The sequence below is a fragment of the Malus sylvestris genome, chromosome 11 (genome assembly GCF_916048215.2).
Source record: "Malus sylvestris chromosome 11, drMalSylv7.2, whole genome shotgun sequence".
NCBI classification, from domain to species: Eukaryota; Viridiplantae; Streptophyta; class Magnoliopsida; order Rosales; family Rosaceae; genus Malus; species Malus sylvestris.
Window position 1 is genome coordinate 34828697 of NC_062270.1, and position 15102 is coordinate 34843798.

At 38.9% G+C, this 15102-nt stretch overlaps 2 protein-coding genes, 1 long non-coding RNA gene and 1 other non-coding gene across 10 annotated transcripts; 2 read left to right on the top strand and 2 right to left on the bottom strand.

Moving 5' to 3' along the window:
• Positions 1-2578: 2578 nt before the first annotated feature.
• On the top strand, positions 2579-3651 carry LOC126590433 (uncharacterized). The gene is made up of 2 exons (XM_050255896.1): positions 2579-3131; positions 3611-3651. The coding sequence occupies exons 1-2, from the start codon at positions 2579-2581 to the stop codon at positions 3649-3651; spliced, it is 594 nt and encodes a 197-aa protein (XP_050111853.1).
• Positions 3652-6726: 3075 nt separating this feature from the next.
• On the bottom strand, positions 6727-10978 carry LOC126588191 (uncharacterized). 3 transcript variants are annotated; one of them, XR_007611361.1, is made up of 4 exons: positions 10851-10978; positions 7723-7865; positions 7456-7599; positions 6727-7283 (listed from the first exon to the last, which is right to left on the bottom strand). It is a non-coding gene; the product is annotated as an uncharacterized LOC126588191 (long non-coding RNA). The 3 variants fall into 3 exon arrangements; XR_007611359.1 differs by lacking the exon at positions 10851-10978 and having other exon boundaries at positions 7723-8325; XR_007611360.1 differs by lacking the exon at positions 10851-10978 and having other exon boundaries at positions 6727-7311; positions 7723-8325.
• On the top strand, positions 8482-11550 carry LOC126588190 (putative pentatricopeptide repeat-containing protein At3g15200). 5 transcript variants are annotated; one of them, XR_007611357.1, is made up of 4 exons: positions 8482-10218; positions 10310-10482; positions 10938-11017; positions 11107-11550. XR_007611357.1 is itself a non-coding variant. In XM_050253256.1 (2 exons), exon 1 carries the CDS (start codon positions 8538-8540, stop codon positions 10200-10202), a length of 1665 nt encoding a protein of 554 aa, XP_050109213.1. In that variant the 5' UTR covers positions 8482-8537; the 3' UTR covers positions 10203-10218; positions 10310-10793. The 5 variants fall into 5 exon arrangements, 2 of the variants coding, with proteins under 2 accessions (XP_050109213.1, XP_050109214.1); XR_007611356.1 differs by having other exon boundaries at positions 10938-11550; XR_007611358.1 differs by having other exon boundaries at positions 10418-10482; positions 10938-11550.
• On the bottom strand, positions 11211-11405 carry LOC126591643 (U2 spliceosomal RNA). Its single transcript, XR_007612459.1, has one exon. It is a non-coding gene; the product is annotated as a U2 spliceosomal RNA (small nuclear RNA).
• Positions 11551-15102: the final 3552 nt, after the last annotated feature.

A 15102-nucleotide genomic window follows, 5' to 3' on the forward strand; every position in this document is an offset into this window, starting at 1 on the left:
CCATAAAAAAAAATCTTATTTCTTATATAATCTTAGAAGCCGAAATCCTACAATAACTACTATTGTGTTCTTGACCACAAATACAAAGTCATGTGTAAAATTGACTTATTTTACTCATTTTCAAAAGGATGAAAACGAATGAGTGCGCACACTTTGCGGTAGAAATAGTTTGGATATAGTAATTTTGACAATCGATTCGTGCCCAATTTGAGATGTTTGTGTCGGACATTTGTGATGATTTGGAATTGATTTTTGTCCAATTTGAGTAACCATGCATTGACACCAGTCATAGTAATTGATTGTATTTGACACAGAAATGGAAAATGAAAAATAAAATTAAAAAAAAAAAAAAACAAGGTTAAGAAAAAAGCAGCTATAATTAAGATTAATTTGGAATAAAAATGCACACCCACAGACACAACCATACTAACTAACCTTGTACTGGTACTAGACTAGTAATATTCAGTTATATCAAACTTAACTGTAGTAGCTCACCCAGCAACCAGTGTGTCTGCTCGGAATTGGTAGATAATACAACAATTTGGTAGGTTTCTACTAAAAAGTGAAGAATCTAGCCAGATTAACTACCAAACTTGGGGTACATTACTGTTAAAGTTTCAGAGAGATTGGCCGCAATCCACCATCAATCACATTGATACTGTCTGCACTTAACTACCCATGCAATTATTAGATGTGGTTTTTATGCAAAAAGCTTGATACAATGAAACCATTTGATATAAGTTATGATTTGTTTTGTAAGATGACCAATGTGAGATTGTTTACTTTATTCAACTATTACTAATAGGATAATCTTAAAGAGGTTAAAGAGTTTTTTTTTTTAATCGAGAAAACATAGAATTTTATTAAATGGGAAACGACCCAATATAAGTTTCAACGAACAACCTAATAAAAATTGGGGATAACCAAGAAGCCCATTCCACAATAAGATAAAAACATAAAAAGAAAATTATAACCCTAATCTCTATCCAACATAATGATGCCACCAACCACTTCGCCGGCAACTAGAAGAGTAGTGGCCCTAAGAAAACAAACTCCGTGTTGAATTCAACGAAGGTATCGTAACACAAAACTTTTCAACCCACAACAAGGAAGTATCCTCAACCATATGTCGCCATTGAAACCATCGCATTGGAGAAGAGCCACAAGATAACCACCATCACATGCCTCAGCAAGTAGAACAAAAAATCAGAACAAAAAGGAAGGGGGTCAGGCAAAGGGGGGCATCTAAAACACCCTCGCTTTGGGCAAAGCCGTATCACGATTGGCCTTGATTTTTTGACATTCCAGTCGGGTACGGAGCCGTGAAGGGATATATATTTGTGGGCAAAACAAGTGAGACTCAATTGGCTTTGAGCAAAAACTGAGGAAGGAGATGGAATAAGAGAAGGAAGAGCAAATAAACAAGATGAAAGAGGATGGGTGTTGGGGGTTGAAGGAGGCGGTTGTCGGATGGGGATTAGGGTTGTCAAGGGCAAAATACCGTGAAAAACACCAGGAAACGGTGAATGACGCCGGGAAGAAAAGTTGTGACCTCATAATTCGATAGTCATAGGCAACAGAAAGATAAGACACAAACATAATTACTTGAGATGAGAAGGAAAAAGGGGAAGAGCAAGGGGTTATCGCTGACCCCTATTAGACGAAGTCAACGTGAAGGTATTATCACCGCATCTTCAAGAATTTGATTTACTTCAAACTCTTATCCTTTAAGCCATTACTAGTTTATAGGATTTGTTTTCAAATATCTGATGTAATCTAAGCTGCGCATGTAATCCTTATAGCTTTCTGTTTGTATATTTAAACTTTCAAAACTTCCTTGTATCTAGAGTTTTCAAACCCATGATGTAACCTTGAGATGATTATAAATACATTCATTCCAGTTTTGATGGGTATGCAATTGAAGTGAAACTCTCAGCTTTCTTAAGTTTTACATGGTATCAAAGCCTTACTAAGTCTAACGACTAAGATCCATTTTTTTTCCACGCTTCAATGGCTGAAAACAATGTCAATTCTTCCAATCCCACCCCCTATCACCAATCTTGCGAACCCTACCACCAATCCATTTCATCATTTTTCCACTGTTGTAAACATCAAACTTGACCGAACCAACTACCCATTGTGGTTAGCTCAAATTCTCCTAATTCTCAAAAGTAGAGATATGATGGGGTATATGGATGGTACTTTGGTGTGCCCTCCCAAGGACTTGCCTGGCTTGACCACAGTCAATCCCACGTACACTGTGTGGGTACAACATGATCAAATGATCCATAGTTAGATAAATGGCTCCTTAACTGCTTTTGTACTCTCTGTTGTGGCAAGCAAGAGGACTACTTGAGCCACGTGGGAAGCTTTGGAGCAGAGGTATGCTTCTACCTCACAAAACAGAATCTTGTTTATGAGAAATGAGTTGCTGCAAACCAAAAAATACGATCTCTTTGTCATGGACTACCTGGATCGCATAAATGCCATAACCGATAATCTTGCCCTAGCGTGGTAACCAGTGAATGATAATGAACTTGTGTAGATTGTGTTGAACAATCTCGGACATGCCTTTGAAATGACGGTAAGTGCTGCTGAAGCTCGGGATTCCTTTATTACCTATCCTACTCTTAAGGCACTTCTGTTGACCACTGAGCGCAGAATGATGGATCAAAATCCTTTTATGGCTGACGATCCACTTGTTAGTGCTTTTGTTGCTGCGCGTGGCCGTGGTGGGGGACGCTTCCGTGGAACTGGGAGAGGTGCATCACCCTCTAATCGTGGACCTTCTTCTAATAAAAGAGGATACAATCCTCGCAACAACAACAACCAACGCAACCAGCCAGCTAATGGTGAGAAACCTCCTTGTTCTGCTGAACGTATCATTTGCCAAATCTGTAGGAAACTAGGTCATCCAACTCTCGATTGCTACCAAATGATGAATGCTGCTTATGAAGGTCGCATTCCTGCCAAGAGACTCACAACAATGTCCTCACCGCCTATCACCTTGAACAAACAACCGAATGGTACTTGGTTGCTGGGCACTGGTGCTAATGCTCATATCACTCTTGACATTCAAAATTTGGTGAATCCTAAAAAGTACAATGGTAATGATACTATTGGAGGTCTAGGTAATGGCTCTGGCATCTCTATCTCTCACTCCGGTTCAAATAAACTACATACTAGAACTTGCTCATTTGATTTAAGTAATATTCTTCACTGTCCCACAACTTCTCAAAATATAATATCTACTCACAGATTTACACTAGACAACCATTAATATTTCCTCATTTTTTTCCTTGTTAATGACCTCAAGACCCGGAATACGTTTTTCAAAGGGAGATGTGAGAATGGGTTATACCCATTTCCAAGTGGCAGTGGACAACACAAGTATCCAATTTCAGCTTTTGTAGGGATTTGGTGTTCAATTCAAAAATGGCATTCTCGGCTTGGACGTCCTACCAATTCAATAATTAAGTTTTTAATTTGAAATAAATTGGTGCCAATTCATGGTACCACTGATGTAAGCTTTTGTGAGTCATGTCCCGTAGGAAAGAGTACTAGGTTACCTTTCAAAGTGTCTCAGTCTGTTTCTCAATTTCCTTTGCAGCTTTTGCATTCGAATGTGTGGTCTTCCCCAATTATTTCTAATGAAGGTTTTCGTTATTATGTGTTGTTTGTGGATGATTATTCGCGTTACTCTTGGATTTTTCCCATGAAACACAAAAGTGAAGTATTTGAAATCTTTGTTAAATTCAAGGCTTCTGTTGAGAATATGTTTAATCTTTCAATTAAAACCCTTCAATGTGATGAAGGTGGAGAGTATAAAAGTCATGCTTTTCAGAAGTTTCTCACTGCAAATGGAATTTCACAACGTTTTTCATGTCCTAAACATCATGAACAAAATGGAATTGCAGAAAGAAAACATCAACATATTGTTGAAACAAGCATAGTTATGCTTTCCCAATCTCACATGCCTAATAAATTTTGGTTTGATGCATGTTCTACTGCAACATATTTGATAAATAGGTTGCCCACTAAAATTTTATCCAATGTGTCACCTTATGAGAGATTGTTTCGACAAAAACCAAAGTATGACATGTTAAAAATTTTTGGATGTCAATGCTTTCCAGGTTATTGCCTTACACACAAAATAAACTTCAATTTAAGTCAAAAGCTTGAGTTTTCTTGGGCTATTCACTGAATCATCAAGGCTACAAATGCTTGGACTTGTCCACAAGACGAATTTACTTGTCTTGCCATGTCTGATTTGATGAGGATTGTTTTCCCTTTTAAGGGACTCACATCTTCTTCCGAAAACGTCAATACCAAAGGTAATCCTCACTCGCCCAACCTGTTATTTACATTTGATTTGCCTCATTGTCCTACTTTACCTCAATCACTTACTCCTCCACTTGCCGTGCAACCTGCCAACCAACCAACTAATATCACCCATATCACCCCAAACCCCCCACAGTTACAACTTGACCCAAACCCTACCCTTGACTTACCATGTTCTAATCCTGAAACACCTATGTCATCCTCTACCATACAACCTACCCTACCCTCAAATGAGCAAGTCGAAGTACCTATACAATCTGTGTTAGAGTTGTCTGATGCTCCTGCACATCTAGAGCATTGTATGGTCACAAGATCCAATTCAAAAACCCAACCCTAAATATGCTATGCATGTTACTGTTGACAACTCTTCTGTTAAACTAACATGTTTCACTCAGGCTGTTAAGTCCCAGGAATGGAGGAATGCCATGGTTCAGAAATTCAATACGCTGTAACGATGTGGGACTTGGAGTTTGGTTCCGTTCACTTCACAGATGAATTTGCTTCCAAACAAATGGGTGTTCAAGTTAAAGCGTCGTGCAGATGGTACAATTGAGCGCCATAAGGCTCGGCTTGTGGCAAATGGGTTTCATCAGAAGGCTGGTGTGTATTACACCAAAACCTTCAGCCCAGTTGTTAAACATACAGCGATTAGGTTTGTGCTTAGTCTTGCAATATCAAAAGGATGGCAGGTTAGACAACTAGATGTCCAAAATGTTTTCCTGCATGGTTTCTTGAACGAAGAGGTGTATATACGCCAACCTTTGGGATTTGTTGACAAACAGTTTCTAACTCATGTTTGTAAGCTTCAGCGGAGTATCTATGGTCTTACACAAGCACCTAGAGCCTGGTTTTAGAGATTCTCCGACTTTTTGCTTCAACTTGGCTTCCATGAATCAACGTGTGACTACAGTCTGTTTGTATTCAATCAAAAAGGTGTGTACTTGATACTTTTAATTTATGTGGATGATATCTTAATCATTAGAAATAGTTCTCACCAGATTTCCAGGTTGATACAAAGGCTAAGCACCTTATTTTCCATGAAAGATTTGGGACCACTCAATTATTTTTCAGGTGTGGAGGACAAGTATGATGGTCATCAGATGCACCTAAGTCAATCTAAGTATGCGTTGGATTTACTAGCCCACACCAAATTTACATAAGCAAAGCCAATCTCCACTTTTATTCCCTCATGCCAAAAACTCTGTGCATATGTTGGTGATCTATTCGAGAAACCAGAGGTCTATCATAGTGTAATGGGTGCTCTACAATATCTCACAATTACTTGTCTCGATTTGTCATATGTGGTCAATCAAGTGTGCCAGTATATGCATTCTCCCACAACCATTGATTTGTTGGCAGTGAAATGCATTCTTCGTTACTTGAAGGCCATGCATAATCATGGTCTTTTGTACAAGCTAGGAACTGTCACACTTTCAACCTTCTCCGATGCGAATTATGCATGGAATCCAGATGCACGACATTCAACTGGTGGTTTTTGTGTCTATCTTGGTTCAAATCTGGTGTCTTAGAGTTCTAAGAAGCAGAAAACAATTTCTTGGTCGAGTGCTGAAGCCGAGTACAGGCAATTGGCTTGCACGGCTGCTGAGCTTTCATGGTTAAGATCTTTATTCAAGGATCTTCATTTACATCTTGTGTGACCACAAATCTCGTGTGACAACATCTCTTGGATTGCTTTAGCCTCGAATCCAATATTTCATTCACGAATTAAGCATTTGGAAGTTGATTACCATTATGTATGGGAGAAGGTGGTTCGTGGTCAATTATTGGTTAACTATATATGTTCACAGGATCAGCTTGCTGATTTGTTTACCAAGGGTTTGTCTTCGTCTCAATTCAAGTTATTATTATCCAAGCTTCCAGTTGTTCCTCCACCCATTAGCTTACGGGGGGCTGTTAGATGAAGTCAACGTGAAGCTGTTATCACCGCATCTTCAGGAGTTTGATTTACTTCAAACTCTTATCCTTTAAGCCATTCCTAGTTTATAGGATTTGTTTTCAAATATCTGATGTAATCTAAGATGCGCATGTAATCCTTATAGCTTTATGTTTGTATTTTTTAACTAGAGGTTGAAAAGTTAGTTAAATGGTTTGTGATAGATTTGGTGAGACTAACTTCAAACAATGGCTTGTTCAATACTATAGACATAGGTAGTGATAGGACATAGATGTTTCACTAACATTTAAACCTACTACTGACCGGCTTGTCTTTAATATAAATCAAGTTTTCGAGTTTAATTTGCAATATCTGTCAAAAGCAAATAATAAATGGTATTAATGTTCTTCACTTATAATTAAGAACGACGGACAAACAACTTAAGTAATCGATCCGTTTTGATACTATGTCAAGATGTGAGAGAGATCGATGCACAGTCCAACATCTAAAAGGATTCAATACTATTAGTAGTCGAACGAACTCTATATTGTACATGTTTTCGATATATATTTTACATTTTTCAACATGTATTTTGAACTCCCTCGTTTGTTCTTTTTAATTTATGAATGATTTCACTGCTAACTTTTTCCCATCTTAGAATACGGTTGGGTGGGTTGTCACGGCTTCACATTTTGACTTTTAAGTCAGCGACGATGTCATTCTTTGAGAAAGCTTTTAGTGTCTCTTTGGTGGTTCACTCAGTCCTTCGTTTACTTGGGCGGGCTTCTTGTGGTGGAGGTAACTCAAAGACGTTTGCATGACAATTTGCCGCCTATAACGCAATGTCAGCTTGCTGTGGTGGAAGAACCGCATGCAGATTAGGGTTTTAAAGCCTTCAAATTTTCGGTATTTTCATGGAGGGCAAGGGGAGAAGCCGTCGGAGCTGGACTATGTGAGCTGTTGAAGAAGTTTGGGCATAAATAAAGATGCTCTGGTGTCTGTCTTGTGCAGCCAGAATCCGGAGAATGCAATACAGCCATGTGTCACCCTATACAGCAATCCTGAAGTAAACATGACTGTGGAGTACATAACAAAAGACTAAAAACACGTCGCTCAGATTACAAGTCCAATTGTTTTTTAAGCCAGAGATTTCAAGTCCAATCTTAAACCTGAAATTTAACATTACTCTACAGAGAGGAAATTAAGAACAAATTACTAACCTGAAAAACGAAGATGTTGCACACAAAGGTTCCGAAATTTTTTACGCATGTACGCATCTGGATAATATCCCAAACCTCCCAGATTGTTGAAGCAAAATGTGTCTTTCTAATCATAAACCGCAACTCCGAGAGAAGAACACAAACCTTGAGCACATCACATATTTCGTTAGACCAGAAATCAATTTTCCATAAATATTCAATCCAATACAAGTTATATAACTAGTATGATTTTATTGAGATACGAAAAACTGAAGTAAAAAGGCTTACCCGACAAGCTAGCTGACTAGCACGATCACCCTCCAGTTCAGGAGGGCTGTTAAGAAAGTAGTCTAGTTGCTCTGCAAGGAATTGCGTTGCGCTAAGAGAGTAGACAAAGATGCTTCAGATACAGTCTCAGTAGTGATGATCGACTGCAGAGACCATTATTTTACATATGGGTATGAGCATTATTTTAGAGAGTTGCTAGCCAGCTCAGTGTTCTATTTCATCACCCACCATAAAAAGTTGAAAAATTGAAATGTTATTTCGCCAACCACTGTTATTCCTAAAAAATTGAAATGCTATTTTCCCATCGACGATAATTTACCATCAAATGAATGACTCTCAAAGTGCTATGCTCCTATTTGATTATGCAGTCTAGTAACTATCATCAGTTGCTAGCTTCTTACTCTTTAATTGGAAATGGCATCCACACTTTGTTGTTCCAAAATTTCTTCTATCCTTATTCTTTGTCTTTTTGCAAATTCGGCTTATGTATTGTCTGTTTCTTTCACAACCAAATGCAAGTCTAGGGCTCATGTTACCTCTTCGTGCCTAATCTATTATCATTAATTATGTATCTTTTAGTGTCCTTATTGGTCATTTTACAAATGGGCAAAGTTGTATTAAAAATTTCATTAAAAATGAATGGGAAGATATGAAACTGAGGTGGGAATAACAATATCTTATTTCATATTAAATAGAGACAAAAAATTATGCGTAAACAAAATACTAATAAAAATATGTATGTAATGGAAGGCTTTATTAAATCTTGGAAATGATTTTCTTCCACCCCAAACACGCCCAACACTAGAAAACCTAACATGCCTTTCAAATTCCGACCGTTGAGAACCTTTTCCCGGGAAAACAACATCCAACGGAATTTCAATTTAAAATTCCAAACCCAACCCAGAAACCATCACTGCCACTATCCGATTTCACACAAAGCCCTCTCTTACCTTTCCAAATTTCACAAGTGCCGGAGCCCAACGAACGCAAAGCCAGAAATTTTCACCAAGAATTCCCAATTTTACTTTCTGGGTAGGAGTAGGACTTTCGTCCACTATGTTGCAGATGCTGAAGAAAATGCGCGGTTTGGGGAAGACCCGGATGATCAAACGGCTGTATTAATTCAAAACATCCTCAAGTTTCGAAGGGACAAGCCGGCCGAGGAGATTGAGTGGGCGCTCGACCGATGTGGGTTTGTGCTGACAGATTGTTTGGTTTTGGATGTGCTGCGGAGGCATCGGTCTGATTGGAAACCGGCGTATGCGTTCTTCAATTGGGTATGTAAAGGTGGAGGAGGAAGTGGGTATATGTCCGGGTCGGATTGTTACAATGAGATTCTTGACATTCTTGGCAAAATGCGGGCTTTTGATGAAGTCTACCAAATGCTCGACGAAATGCGCATGAGAGAGGGACTTATCAATGAAGGAACGTATGAGATTTTGCTCAATAGGTATGCGGCTGCACATAGGGTGGAGGAAGCAATTGATGTGTTTTATAAGAGAAAAGAGTTCGGTCTCGAGCTTGATTTGGTTGCTTTTCAGAAGCTTATGATGTGGTTATGCCGGTATAAGCATGTAGAAGCTGCAGAAACTTTGTTTAACGTGAAGGGGAAAGAGTTTGGGAAGTATATAAAGACGTGGAATATCATTCTTAATGGATGGTGTGTACGAGCAAATGTATGCGAGGCAAAAAGGTTTTGGAAAGATATAATCGCGTCTAATTGCAAGCCTGATCAGTTTACGTATGGGACTTTTATAAATGCACTGACCAAGAAGGGAAAGTTGGGTACGGCACTCAAGTTATTTCAAGCAATGTGGGATCAGGGTTGCAACCCAGACGTGGTGACATGCAATTGCATAATCGATGCCCTTTGTTTCAAGAAGAGGATTCCTCATGCTTTGGAAGTATTTAAGGAAATGAATGTCCGAGGATGTTGCCCAAATGCAGCAACATACAACTCACTTATTAAGCACCTATGCAAAATACGGCGTATGGAGAAGGTTTGTGAGCTTTTGGAAGAAATGGAACAGAGGAAGGGTAGTTGTCTGCCCAACGAAGTAACTTTCAATTACTTGCTTAAGTCGTCGAAGAAACCAGAGGAAATTCCTGGCCTGCTGGAGAGGATGCAGAGAAATCAGTGCAAGATGACTGGTGACACATACAATTTGCTGTTGAAGTTGTATATGGAGTGGGATTGTCAGGAAAGAGTGAGATATACATGGGATGAGATGGAGAAAAATGGGTTGGGACCTGACCGACGATCTTATACCATTATCATTCATGGGTTCCATGATAAGAGAAGGATCAAGGAAACTTTGCGCTATTTCCGTGAGATGACTTCAAAGGGGATGATACCAGAGCCAAGGACCGAAATATTGATGGATTCTATGAATGTCCAGTCAAAAAAGGAGGGTGGACAAGTGGAAAAGCAAGCGGAGGAAAATGACAGTTTGACATGGCCTTTGAGTACAGAAATTTGAGAAAAAAGGGAGCAAGGTAAAGCTTTGTTTCTAGTTTTTGGTTTACTTGAACTAAAGAATGCACTCTTTTGAATAATCAGTGAAGTTCTTTCTCGTGTTCTTTATAGGTTGAACTTGACATTAGTGTCTTTGTGGAACAATTCTTGAAAACGGAGATGGAATTATGTGCATTGTTGGGACCATGAATGATAAAGTTGCCAAATTCATACGTGCAGGTGCAACACTACGAACGAACTGGGGTAGACGTGAAGGAGAATTATTAAAGATAACTTGAGACAGGGTAAAAGCATATTGTTAAAATTACTTTTGCATTCACAAGTATTATCCAGTTTAAAGGTTGTGTCTGATTTTCGGAACTTGCTAGCATTATCGAGTGTTGAGTCAACATGACTGTTAAGAGTCAAAGGCTTGAGTCTGCCTATCTGCGCTGCCAATGTGCAGATTAAACAAAGCGCTGGCTATCATCAGTCGCATTGTCTCTTGTCTATATATGATCAAAACTCTAGTTCTATATGTAATGTATTAGAATTATAAGTTAATGGTTTTTCTATTGAGCAATCAAGATTCGATCAAGGCTATTAATTGTTGAAATTCTGACTGTTATTGCTGTTGAGAAATCGTGAGCCTGTAAATTGTCGAAATTCTTACGGTTATAGAGATGAAAACCATGCTTTTCCTCTCTCTCCTACTGAATCGGAGACTTCCTAATCCCCTTACTCCATTGGGCCTCTGCAGCATTACTTCTATGATGTTACGAGCACTCCCACACCCGACACAAATAGTTTTACCCCACGACAGCGGAAGCAGATTCAGAGGTTGAATCCATCTTGTCAAATCTCTTCCTCCTCTGTTACAAGTATTTGGTCCCCCTTACGCTTACATAGTTTTTGGTTTTGACTTTCAGGAGTTGGTTTGAAATTGTATGAAACTGAGAATCTGTAGAATCACTGAAAATTGAATTAGAAGTTGAACAAGGCGTAAGGACGTAAAAGGTTGAAACTAGATTTGGTGGGATGCGCCAGCCCGAGCAATAGTGCAACGCTTGGGCGACACTCAAGAGTCCCATTAGCAAGCTAATGTAGCAGACTCCCTCCCTAAAAAAATTAATTTAATATCGTGTGAACCATTAGTCCACGTATCAGATATTAAACTGATAAGAACAGATACTACACTTGATCTTAGCCAAAAGGCCGAGAAAGGTATGCTTGGTAACAAGTTGTAAGACCCTATTTATTTTGTCTCTTCTCTTTGCCCTTTCTTGCTGTGGCCGGTGTGGGACTGAAAGATTTGCAAGTTGACAAAAGGGGGCTAAATTGCATGCTATTCGAAGGGTGCCTTCCATTGTTAATACCCATGTTACTTCCACAATCATTAAAAATAAAAACAAAAATTGCTCAAAATTCATTGGAACCGTGCCATTCAAAGTCTTTTGTTTCACTCATAACATAAGCAAACACACACCAAAACCCTGATAAGATTGTCGAATTATATTGGAGTGCTGCTAATGCCACCCAGTAGTCCTATTTCCCAACGCCACCTAGGCGCTAGGCGCCAGCTCGCCGCCCGACTAGCGCCTAACGTTTTTTAGAACCTTACTTGTCACTAAAAGTTAAAAAATGAAAATGCTCTTTTCTCACCCGCCAAGATTCCTAAAGTAACTTTGATGTATTTTTCTTTAATATGAAACAAAAAACTGAAGGAGAACTCAAAAAAGCCAGCATCCATATCCACCTACCCGTCATGGTGACAACAAACACCCCCCTTCTCTCCTAAGTTGTGCGCTGGGCCATGAACGGCCTACAATGATGGATTGAAATTCTCCCTCTATTGTCTCTCGCTCTCTCTATTTGTCTTCCCCTATTCTCTCTTGCATCCATACCGGTTCAACAATACTACAGAGATAAGGCCTCGTCTTTGTCCTCACAAGGTCTCGTACCTCCGGCTGCTCTCTTATGACTACATCGTCGAAATCAAAGACATTGGCATGAAAGTTCAAGTCTGGAATAGTGGGCATGAGGAATCTTTATAGGATTTGGCATTAAATCAACATGCCCATACTAAAACAAGAAGCAAACAAGGATTAGGATATCTTGGACGCAAGATATTGGGATTTGTGTTTCTTTGTTGGTTTGGGATTTGGTTTTAGTATAGGATTTGGTTTCCTATATTCTAGGGACTTTGTTTAAACCTATGACTTCTATTAGTATAAATAGATGGATGTGGGATAGAGTTTTGTGTGTGAGAGTTTCTGAGAGGCATAAGTTTGTATACTTGAGAACATTTTGTGTTTGTGAGTTCTCTTGTATTTGTTGGTAATCAATAAAGCTTTCGTTGTTAGAGAGGTACTCCTATATTGGAGGAACTCTGAAATCGTTGTGTTTTGTTTATTGCTTGATTGGTTTTTGGTTTAGTTTACAACAAGTGGTATCAAAAGCTTAGGTTCTTACGTGGGTTGTGACTATCAAGCAATGACAAAGACTGGTGATTCTACCAGTGGTGACGATGTTGAAGAAAAGTCTAGGACTAGTGAAACCAAGACGACGGTTCAGAGTGCTAGGTTTGAAATTGAGAAATTTGAAGGAACGAACAACTTTGCTATGTGGCAATGTGAGGTTCGAGATGTCCTAATACAACAAGGTTTGGTTGGTGTGTTAGGAGACATGTTGTTTTTGATGAAAAAGGAAGAATGGGACTGCATTGGAAACAAAATATTGCGAAGGAATATAATTTTTGCGAATGAATTATGGACTGCATTGGAGACAAAATATATGAAGAAGAGTGCAGAGAATTGACTGCATCTCAAGAGCAAGTTGTACAGATTACAGTACAAAGAGGGCACGAAGATGATTAGCCATCTAGAATAGTTTAACAAGTTTCTAGCTGAATTGGCAAATCTCGAAAAGTTAATCAAAGATGAAGACAAGGCCTTGATCCTGATGAACTCATTGCCTGAATCCTATGAGCCTTTCGTGACTACTTGGATTTATAGCATGGAGACAATTAAGTATGATGAAATCTCAAGTGCTCTTATGAATCATGAGGTGAGACACCTTGACAGGCAAGAAAGGAATAACTTTAAAGCTTTGATGGTGAAAGGGAGATCGAAAGAAAACAAAGGTTCGTACAGGAAAAATAGTAGGTCTCATACTATATGAGTCTCAAAGAATAGGAAGTTCTTGGACAAAGATGAGTGTGCTTTTTGTCATGAAAGAGGACACTAGAAGAATGACTGCCTAAAATCAAAGAACAAGATTGGAAAGAAGATTAAGATACTGAGAAGTGACAATGGAGGGGAATATACCTCTAATCATTTCTTCAAAGTTTGTAAAAAGGAAGGAATTACTCGGCATTTCAGTGTTAGACATAGTCCATAGCAAAATGGGATTGCAGAGAGACTAAATAGGACTTGCCCGAGAAAGTTTGTTGCATGTTATCTCAAGCTAAGATGCCAAAGAGATTTTAGGCAAAAGCTTTGAGCTATGCATGTCATTTGCTTAATCTACTACCATTAACAACATTTGAGGGTAGAACACCCATTGAAGTGTGGTCTGGAGAACCAATGTGGTCTGGAGAACCAACTCAGGACTGCGATAAGCTATGAGTGTTTGGATGCAATGCCTACTTTCATGTGAAGGAAAACAAACTGGATCCACGAGCTAAGAAAGCTGTCTTTATGGGATTCAATAGTGGTGTGAAAAGCTTCAGACTTTGGTGACCCAAGTTGAACAAGATTATAGTAAGTAGAGATGCGACATTCGATGAAAGTCACATGAAATTGAGGGAAGATGATCAGATGGTGGAGCTTGGGGAACAAGTAATTATGAATTCACAGCCAAGTAAGGAAGTTGTGGAAGAAGAAAGACAAGGTGATCAACTTGAACATGAAGAAAGTGATCACGAAGAAGAAACACCATCAAAAGAACTAAAGATACAAGATGATTGCATAGCCAAAAGGAAGGGGAAAAGAGACATATCCCTACCTGCGAGATATAAAGATTGCATGGCCTGCATGGTATATGCATTGCCAATAATTAAGGCTGAAATTCCCACTAATTTTGAAGAAACGGTAAACAATGAAGAAGAGAGTAAATGGCATGATGCAATGGAAGATGAAATGCTCTCCCTTCACAAGGATAAGACTTGGAAATTGGTGGAGCTGCCTAGAGGAAGGAAAGCAATTAGCTACAGCTGGGTTAATGCAAAGAAGGATGGAGTGGATGACAAGAGCTTGGTAAGATTTTTAAGCTAGGCTAGTGGCTAAAGGATATGCTCAAAATGAGGGAATAAATTACAATGAGATTTTTTTTTTCTTGTGGTTAAGCACTCCTCCATTTGAATATTGCTTGCCCTAGTTGCACAATTCAACCTTGAATTGGTAAAACTAGACGTGAAGACTACATTCCTTCATGGTAATTTTGGATGAAGATATTTATATGAGACAACCCGAAGGGTACTAGAAAATCTCTTTATGGTTTGAAGCAGTCGCCCAGACAGTGGTATTTAAGATTTGACAAGTTTATGAAGGGTCAAGACTATACAAGAAGTCACTATGATCACTGTGTTTATCGCAAGAAGTTGAAAGATGGTTCGTTTGTGTACTTGTTAATCTTTGTGGACGACATGCTAATAGCCTCATGCAATATTTTAGAGATAGAAAAGTTGAAGAAGCAAATGATAATGGAGTTCGAAATGAAGGATCTCGGTGAAGCCAAGAAAATATTGGGAATAGAAACCACAAGGGATAGACAAAAAGGTTTGGTGTGTTTGTCTTAGAAGCAATATCTTGAGAAGTTGTTACAAAAGTTTGGAGTAACAAAAGACACTAAGCCTATAGGAACTCCATTAGGTGTTCACTTCAAGTTAAGTAGTCAATAATGTCCAAAAACTGATGAAGAAAAGA